The sequence below is a fragment of the Notechis scutatus genome, chromosome 7, assembly GCF_049901735.1.
Source record: "Notechis scutatus isolate UNSWTSFEM ecotype Mainland chromosome 7, rNotScu1.2, whole genome shotgun sequence".
In the NCBI taxonomy this organism is placed as follows: Eukaryota; Metazoa; Chordata; class Lepidosauria; order Squamata; family Elapidae; genus Notechis; species Notechis scutatus.
The window spans coordinates 2,175,001-2,185,000 of NC_142015.1; the positions used below are offsets into that span (position 1 = coordinate 2,175,001).

The 10,000-nt window shown below is 45.8% G+C and overlaps 1 protein-coding gene across 2 annotated transcripts in view; it reads left to right on the forward strand.

Annotated features, from left to right (window-relative positions):
- ARID5A (AT-rich interaction domain 5A) overlaps window positions 1-10,000 on the forward strand; it is a 44,741-nt gene that overhangs the window by 18,677 nt on the left and 16,064 nt on the right. For both annotated transcript variants that reach the window (XM_026688676.2, XM_087969885.1), the window contains exon 2: window positions 5,235-5,359. In XM_026688676.2, the coding sequence (XP_026544461.2) occupies window positions 5,235-5,359 (125 nt within the window). The remainder of the gene's footprint in view (window positions 1-5,234; window positions 5,360-10,000) is intronic.

A 10,000-nucleotide genomic window follows, 5' to 3' on the forward strand; every position in this document is an offset into this window, starting at 1 on the left:
AAGGCAGGCAAAGTATGTACCAAAGCACCAGAAGTCAAGACAAGAACCAATGTCTATGGAGCTTTTCAGTCCTCCAGGTCCTGGTTGTCCCAAAGGTGCTTTTTCAAGAGGTAACTGGACTTTCTGGTTTTTCTTTGAAGATGTTTTGCTTCTCATCCCAGAAGCTTCTTCAGCTCTGACTGGATGTTGGGGGAATGGAAGTAGGGGAGGAGGGATACGACATCATCTGTGTCCAGTCTGCAACACAGTCCTTTCAGCAGTTCCAAGAAGGCTCCGCACCCATTTGCACCATTTGAGTGATCCCGAGGACACAGATAAAACCTCCCAAGTGGCCTCAATGACTCGCTAAAAGGATGCAAATGACCAGCTGTTTGCAAGGGATATAAACCCTTCCATTCCCCACCATCCAGTCAGAGCTGAAGAAGCTTCAAAGAAAAACCAGAAAGTCTTAGTGGCCTCTTGGAAAAAGCACCTTTGGGAAAAAGGATGGAAACTAATCAAGGAGGGAAGCAACCTAAAACTAAGGAGAAATTTCCTAACATTGAGAACGGTCAACCAGTGGATTGCCTTCCTTTCCAAGGTTGATGATGCCCCTTCAGTTGAGGTTTTCAAGAAGAAACTGGACAGCCACTACAGACTCTCCTGCTTGTGCAGGGAGTTGGACTAGATGACCATCAAGGCCCCTTCCAACTCTTGTTATTCTTTGTTTTATTCCATGTTCTAACTCCCAGAATTCCCCAGACAGCTACAAGTCTTAAAGTGTCCAAGGTTGGAGCACCCCTGTTGTAAAAGATAGAAAGAGGCTTTAGGTGTGAATGTCTGGAATTTATATTTGCAAAAACGGGCAATTTCAGATGTGGTCCATGAACTGATGGGATCCAAATTTGGCGTCTCCAAATTTGACACCCTTTTAAAGACTTGAAGATTTCAACTCCTAGAACGCCCCCTGACCAGCCTGGAGCTGAAGTCCACAAGTCTTAAAAGTTCCCCAGTTTAGAGACCTCTGTGGTGGGGACTTAACAGCTCGCTCGTTTTCCTTCTCAACCCAGTGGTGGGATTTTAGCTGGTTTGCACCGGTTTGTGAGAATTGGTTGTTAATTTTCTGAGCAGTTTGGTGAACTGGTTGTTGGAAGAAACCATTAGGGCAGAGAACCAGTTGTTAAATTATATGAATCCCGCTACTGACTCAACTCCAGTTTCTCTGTGGACTTCATCTCCCAGAATTCTCCTTCCTGGCCGGGGGAAACGGACGGACTCTGGGAGCCCACAAGCTTAAAAATTAATGCGGTTGAGCAACACTTGTTCCAATCAAAAGGTGAGTCATCTCATTTCCCTTCCCGTGTGTGTGGTTTTTTTTTTTGTGTGTGTGTGTCTTGTTTTCTTTTTCTAGTCAACTTGCGTGATTAAAAGTTCTTGGAAATTCAAAAGCTTGCAACGGTTTCGTAGGCTTCCGCTTGCGTTCTTTTCTCTGGATTAGGTTGTTTTATTTTTCTCGTAGCCACAGGGTGACTCAGACTTGTTTACAAAATAAAAGGGTCTCTTTATTCCTTCTGCAGCAGTTAGTTAAATAGCTGGCCTTCTCCCCTCCCTCTCACCCTGCTCGCTTTTTTTTTTCTTCAAAGGAGCAGCTCGTTGGGCTGATTTGGAAGCCCTGGACTTACAACCGATTCATTTAGTGGCAGTTCAAAAGTTACAACCAGGGGTGTGATTCAACCAGTGTAACGACCGGTTTGGTGCGCACAGAGGGTTTGCCGCTGACCTTCTCCTGCAATCCTGCACTCTCCCTGTGTGTTAAACAGCTGACTGTGGCGATCCACTGTGCTGCGTGAAGCAGCTGAGCTTGGAAACCAGGAAATCAACATCAGAATAGAGCCAGGGTGGGCAGGCGGGGCCCAGCAGCCGATCGTCGGAGCAAACTGGTTCACTCACAGATAATCCTCGGAACTACCGGTTCAACCGAACTGGGCCGAACCGATAGAATATTACCCCTGGTTACAACAGCACTGAAAAGCATATTTATGACTTGTTGCACACTTATGGCCATAGTAGCCACGTGATCGAAATTTGGATGCTTGGCAAATGTATTTGCTTCCTCGCGTAGCTTTTTTAATCAACATATGCGCATCCTGCTCTAGCCATCCATCCAGCCAGCTGGGTGACTGGGTTTCATGGTTAAAGCACTAGAAACCAGGAGACGGTGACTTCTAGTCCCTCCTTAGCCACTAAAGCTGGCTGGGTGGCATTGGGCTAATCACCAGGAGACGGCGAGTTCTAGTACCACCTTAGTCACCCATGAATGCTGGCTGGGTGACTTTGGGCCAGTCCGTCTCTCCCAACTCAATCCACTTCACAGGGTTGTTGTTGTGGAGAAAATAGCAGGTGATTGGTCCAAAGTCCTGCCTTTGGGCCAATCACCAGGAGATGATGAGTTCTAGTCCAGCCTTAGACATGAAAGCTGGCTGGGTGAGTTTGGGTCAATCCGTCTCTCTTAGCTCAATCCACCTCATAGGGTTGTTGTTGTGGAGAAAATAGCAGGAGGAAGGAGTATTGGAGACATTAATCCCTTCAGTTATTTATCACAACCATTTATTAAATTTATATGTCTCTCATCTCCCCAATAGGGCAAACAATAAAGGAAGGATAAAATACAGAAAGAAAGAGGGAGGGAGGGAGGGAGAGAGAGAGAGAAAGAAAGAAAGAAAAAGAAAGAAAAAAGAAAGAAAGAAAGAAAGGAGAGAGAGAGAGAGAGAGAGAGAGAGAGAGAGAGAGAGAGAGAGAGAGAGAGAGAGAGAGAGAGAGATCCCACTAAGTCCAGACACGATCTCTTTCATTTTGGCTTAATAGCTGGTGTGTAATGCAGCCACTGTGATTTTGTGACTTAGCATGTGGATGAGACAATCTGTCCTGATTTATTTAACAGATCCCGGTTAAGTAACGGGGTCATCGGTAATGCTAAAACTGCCAATGTGCTGTTTGGCTCTCGCGTCGTGATGTTATTTATAAAAATGATACATTTATAAAAAATAATAATGTTCCGCAGATGGTTCCCTCCCTCACCCTGAATATCCATTAAGGATGTGAGGTTCTTTAGTTGATGAGGGGCGACAATTTGGTTTTGCTAAAAGGCAATTTGGTGAGGAGGTAACGGACAGGACGAAACTGAGCTTTGATCGTTGGCACGTGGTCAGGTTGGACCAGGTTTAAGGACTTGGCAGTTGGCAACGGGGACTTTCAGGTGGGACAGCTGCCAAGCAGGAGGAGATGCCCTGGTCTTCTGGACCCGGTTTCTCGACCTTGGCAACTTTAAGGTGTATGGATTTCAACTCCCATGGCTGGCTGGGGAATTCTGGGAGCTGAAGTCCATGCGCCTTAAAGCATGTTGACAGTGGTATTTTGGGAGTAGATGTCTACACATCTTAGTTTCCAAGATTGTTTAAATATCTTAAATGCTTACAATCTCCCTCTTTCTTTCTTTCTTTCTTTCTTTCTTTCTTTCTTTCTTTCTTTCTTTCTTTCTTTCTTTCTTTCTTTCTTTCTTTCTTCCTTCCTTCCTTCCTTCCTTCCTTCCTTCCTTCCTTCCTTCCTTCTTTCCTTCCTTCCTTCTTTTTCTCTTTCTCTCCCTTCTTCCCCACCTCTCTCTCTCTCTGTCTCTTTCTCTCTCTCCCCACCTCTTTTCTTTTCTTTTCTTTCTTTCTTTCTTTCTTTCTTTCTTTCTTTCTTTCTTTCTTTCTTTCTTTCTTTCTTTCTTTCTTTCTTTCTTTCTTTCTTTCTTTCTTTCTTTCTTTTTCTTTCTTTCTCCCCCCCCTTCTCCCATTAAAAATCCAAATAGTTACCCTTTGAAACGGCTCAAAATTTTTAAACCTTTATCAGCAGCGCACACACACACACAGACACAGAGAGAGAGAGAGAGACAATAGATGGAGCTTTCACTGGACCATCAGGGCCGCCATATGGACTTTGTTGCCCATACCTCACCAACGCCCCCAATTGGGACGCATCTTGTTGCCTGAACAGAGAGCAACCGCTGCTTCTCCTGCCCCCAGACCACCACCCCTTCTTTGCACCCTGATTCCAAATCTCCCTCCCGCTCCTTCTAGGTGCCTGTGGTCTAGGGTGAGTGCATTTCTGGAGAAGAGCCTCATGCGCTGGCAGTGGGGCCTCCAAGAAGGTGGAGGAGAGGCCGTCGGTTGAGCCGTGTCTAGGAGGGAAGGATGTGGGGTGAATTTCTCACCATTCAGGAAACCGCTTAGAAAGCGAAAGTGGAACTGCACAGGCTTGTCCGCCTTCCAGGATCCGCCACTGCCTGCGCCAGATGCCTCTCCAAACGAGACACCAATATAACGAGCAGTGTGATTCGGAAGCCAGGCTGGCCAATATTTCAGCCAGGGCTGCGTTGTGAATCTTGTGTGCAGGTCTAGATGGAAAGTCCCAACCTGAGCCATGTGACATTTCCCGGTCTGGTCTACCGGGATGCCAGAATGGGCGAGCCGCAAAGCGGATTCGTGCAGTATTGCACGGCTGGAACGATGAAGCAGGTGGAAAGGCTTGCCACCAGAAGCGGCGGCTGCTCCATCGCGGGAGGTTTTCAAGAGGAGTTTGGGCAGAGATTGGGGATGAGGGCAGAAAGACGGTCATCTCTCTCTGGACATCAGTGGGTGGGAGAGGGGAAGGGACTCTGCGATCCCATGACTTTGCAAATAGGGTCACCCATAGGGTAAGATTGGATCACGAAATGGCGCTGGCCGTCTTGCAGATGTTGACACCCACCCACACACATGGAAGTCCTAGTTTGCAGAAGTTTGGATGAGGAAGAAAACGTCATTGTTTCATCCTTCCTCCTTCTAATTCAGATAACAATGGGTGAATGGGTGTAGGGGTGAGAAAGGCCTTCGGTTGCGTAGCTAGCAAATGACTTGAGCCTTTGGCTGCAGTTGTCTCTGTCTCTCCCTCTCTCCCTCTCTCTCTACTCCAGAGAAGACTGGCTCTTTGGGATCCTAATAGAGGACCTTCACTTCACTTGAGATATCTAGTCTTGTTCAAGAGGGGACCTCCAAGTGGAATCTGGGGCAAGGAAGAGCACTTCTCCAAGTGGTGGCCTTTCCCTCCCAATGGATCAGAGAATGGCCCAAGTAGGGGGTTGATCATTGATTGCAGATCTGGGCTGGAGGCCCAAAGTGGTTATTCCTTTTGTGCTACGTCTTTTGAGGCTCAATGGCCTTCTTGTCTTCACGCAGCACCCAGTCTTAAAGGCAAACGGAAAAAGAAGAGCGTTCCCATGGCTGAGAGTGAATCCCAGGAAGCTCCAGGTCTCTGCCCAGAGGAAAAACATCAGGACAACCTGGAGAAGCTGGAACAAGTGGTGAGTATGGAGATCAGGGGTGTGATCAGTTTTAACGGTAATAAACCAAATGGAAAGTCAAAGAAACGTGATCTCCTTGACTGAGTTCACCTGTGAGATGAAGACCTAAGGTGTGGTTTATTTCCAGATGTAGTGTGTTGTGGGAACTTAGCTATTGTGGCTGAGTTAGCTTACTGTGGTCTAAAGAAACCATGATTTAGCATGGCACGAACCTTTGCAGTGTGGTTATCCAAAGTAGTGTGTCTCAACTTCAGCAACGTTCAGAGGTGTAGACTTCAACTCTCAGAAATCCCTAGCATGCTGGCTAGAGAATTCTGGGAGTTGAAGTCCATGCATGTAGGCTAGGGAATTCTGGAAGCTGAAGTTCACGCATCTCAAACTTTTTAAGGTTGAGAAACACTGAACGAAGGGATTGTCTTCTCCTGTGTTCTTCTGCCTATCCAACCAAAGTAGAAAGCATCAACCATCTCCATTGCTGTTGGATTGTCACCTGATGGGCTCTTGGAAGTGGATGTTCCTCATAGTGGCACCCACATTTTGAAACTCCTTCCCAGTGGGAATTTGATTGATCCCATTCCTTCTGCAATCCAGCAATGCTTTAGAGGCCCATCTTGCAAAGTAGGAAGACACTCTGTGATTTGAAAGAGAGATTATTAGTTTTTATGTCTTTTTTATGCTTATAAATATTTCTAGAGATATTTTTATGCTTACAAAAAGCCTTTGGGAATAGGAGGCCCAGAAGCAAAGAGAAGAATAAATAAATCAAAATGTTATACTTCATCTTTACACTGTCTTTTTAATAAGGTTCCCAAGATGATCTAATCATTTCTAGGAAAACAGTGTTGATCTTCTGCAAAAGGATTAGGGCAGGGGTGTCCAACTTTGGCGAATTTAAGACTTGTAGACTCCAACTCCCAGAAGTCTGAAGCCAGCAAGTCCACAAGTCTTAAAGTTGCTAAGGTTGGACACCCCTGGATTAAGGCAAAAGACACTACAGGGCTTAATGTATGATTCTGATTTGTTTTGAAGTTGGCCAGCTGCATTTTTTGGTTCAGACGAGGGGCATTGCAAATCAAGTAGCCGATTACAGTTTATAGTTTCTTCATTTGCATAGAAGTGTTTGCAAAAAACAACAACCATTGTTCTTGTTTTTTTGAATTTAGGTAGAAGAATATGAGATAATTAAGTGTTGGTAATTCCTAGTAGCGTTTGCCAATTTGTGACACCTCCAACTTTTTACTTTTCTATTTAGAAATTACTGAATTGATGGTGGGTTTGTTTGTTTGTTTTGAACCACATAGAAAATTTAACTGAGAAATGTAGAAAAAAAACCTGTTGACTTTCAAATAAGAGTAATACTCAGACAGAAATTAAAAATGCAAGAGCCTTGCGTATTGCGTGTTGTGCATTGAAACTTGAAATGAGTTTTCCATTGTCAAGAAGTCATTCTTTTTCCCGAGAAACGGTTTTTTTTGTACTGAGGAAACTCTTCATTTCCTCTCTTTACCATGTTTGGCTTCTGAACGAAATCTGCAGTAAATGAATCGGCCGTCGGAAATGTATTAGCTCATTTCATTCACTTCAATTGCAGCAGGTGCAGATTTCCGACGAAATGAAATTTCAAAGGAAGAGGAACCGTTTACGGTTATAGCAATAATCCCCAATCGGCCTTGGAGGCATCTCAAGACAGGGGCTCCCCAAAATGTGATGAAAATCCTGCTCCTTTTTATCCATATCGCAAGGTTTAAAAAAGAGTCTGCCGCTTTTGATCCCCTGGTTGTGACCGTTACCTTGTGTCATTTTCACCTTGATTTTTTTTCTGACCTCCTGTGGAAGAATGGCAATTGAGACGGGCTATTTTTAATAACCACAATCCAACAGGTCACACAGATCCAACAAAACCTCTCCCAGGCATGCAGTTGTCCCGAAAAACTAAGGAGCCCCTTGAATAGAATCAGGAGAGGAGAGGAGTGTCAAACTCGATTTCATTGAGGGCTGCATCAGGGTTGTGTTTGACCTCAGGGGGGCCCGGGGGGCAGGGCCAGCTCAACATCACTTGTGTCGGGGCCGCCTGTGGTGGTCTAAGTGCTCTGCCAGTGAAAACGGGCTCCCAAGCTCCGTTTTCAGCTGTGACGGCCTCTTGCAACCCCCAGCCAGCAAAAACGGGCTCCCAAGCTCCGTTTTCGGCTGGGACGGCCTCTTGCAACCCTCAGCCAGCAAAAATGGGCTCCCAAGCTCTGTTTTCGGCTGGGACAGCCTCTTGCAACCCTCAGCCAGCAAAAACAGGCTCCCAAGCTCCGTTTTCGGCTGGGACAGCCTCCTGTAACCCTCAGCCAGCAAAAAAGGAGATCGGGAAGGCCAAACATGGCCCTCCCAAGCTCCATTTTCACTGGCAAAGGCACCACGGGCCGATCCTTAAACTGTTTCCAGGACGGCAGATCTATGCACCCCATAGGCCGGATCCAGCCTCGAGTCTGACACCCCTGGGATAGAACAAGGCCAGAATGAAGGCAAAGCTCTTTCAGGGGGAATGGCCAAGATGAGCCCGCAATGCGAATAAACTATATACACCTCAGGAAATTTTAAGGCACCTGGGATGAATCACATTGCAACCAGACTGGAAGACGTTAGACGGTTAGCTTCCTTAGATACCGAATTATAACATCTACCCATTGCCATCTTTGGCGTGGTGACTCAGCGATTAAGATGTTGGGCTCATCAGCTGGAAAGCTGGAAGCCCAGGTTTGAGACCTCCGTGCCAGGGTTGAGTTCCCGTCCTCAGCACCGGCTCCTGCCAACCTAGTAGTTCGAAAGCATGCAAATGTAAGTAGATAATTTAAGTACCACTTCGGTGGGAGTGTAACAGCACTCCGTGACGTCATGCTGACCACATGACTGCGGACATGTCTTCGGACAGCACTGGCTCAATGGCTCCTTTCTCCCTTGGGTCAACCCTACAAGTAAAACCAAGGTTGATATCTTAATTCAAGGACTTGCAACTTTCACACTTGGTGAACGCTTTGATGAGCCCCGATCCTTGACTCGTGATAATTATCACTTTGATCTGAGCTGATTTGGTTTCTACTTTACCTGTCGTCTTGCAACTCAGGATGATGTGGTGTGCTCACCATCTTCTGAACAAGCAATTGGGCTGTTTTATTGTCTGCCAGATTCACTTAACAACCCTGTTACTAACTGAACAACTGTAGAGATTCAGGACGGAGGCAAATGAGATTGTTAAAATGTGACAAACTCACTTAACAACTGTCTTTGCTTAGCCATGGAAATTCTGGGTTCGGTTGTGACTGTAAGCTGAGGATTACCTCTAGATACACATGGCTGATTGTTTTTGTCATGCCCCTGTTGGAATCTGATTTGGAGGGGGAGGCTGAACAGCTGACAGGGAGTGGGAGTGTGGCTCCTTTGGCTGTGGAAGAAACTGGGGAAGGGCAAAGTCTGGCTGGGCAGAGCAGGGGAGCGGTAGAGCAAGGCAGAGGGAATTCAGAGAAAGACCCAGGCCCACCCCCTCTTCATCCTAGGGCACGCAGGGAGGAATGGAGAAGAGAGCAAGTGAGTTGTGTGGCTTATGGGGGAAGAAAGGGCCCTGATTCCCTTCATTAGCTGCAGCTGGGAACACAGTGTTTTAAAAGGGAAGCTGCACACAGCAAGGTGTTGGGAGCAAATCATGAATTTATCTGGTATTGTCGAGGCTTATCTGAGTTCCTGGCGTCTTCCCAACTGTGTGTGTTTTACTGGGCTTTCAAGTCTGCAATTCCTTCTTCTGCCCTGTGAAGTTAATTATTGCAGCGTAGTTTGTGTTGATTTTTAGTTACCGTTTGTATGTACTTCGTTTTTGGACTGAATTTCCTCCACTTAAAGACTGTTCCTGGGAGAGTTTTTCTCCAACCAAAGGTAACTTGGACCTTGGAGGCAAAGTTGGAGATAATGAAGGGACTCTTATTGCTTATTTGACTATGTTGCCTTTGTGCCACGCCCTGGGTCGTCACAGTTTTACTGTCAAATGTATATTCATTCAGAATAGAACAGAATTCTTTATTGGCCAAGTGTGATTGGACACACAAGGAATGTGTCTTCCGGTGCAGAAGCTCTCTGGGTACATACAAGTGATAAATCATGATCATAATCGTAAAATGCAATCATCACAAAATACATCATAAAACAAAACAGCCCGTGATATTACACGTTGCACAAAGTAGTTGATGACTATTTTTTACAAAAATAAACCCAATAAATAGTTAGCTAGTCTTGTACAACACATTGTGCCATAAACTGTGGTTTACAAGCCACAATGACAAGAGTTCCTGTAATATGTCCCAGCTGCATTTGCACTCATTGAACTAAAGTGTCCTCATGTCTTTGGAATCAGCCAAAGTGGCACCTTCATAGCAACAAACCCTGAAGGAAGGTTAGCTTGACAGATGAGGCGAAAACATACGATGAACGGATGCAGGAACTGGGCCTGGCTAGTCTAGGGAAGAGAAGGACCAGAGGAGACAGGAGAGCATCTTCCAATATTTGAGGGACTGCCCCAGAGAGGAGGAAGGGATCAAGCTATTTTCCAAAGCACTTGAAGGCCAGACAAGGAATAATGGATGGAAACTGATCAAGGAGAGATTCAAC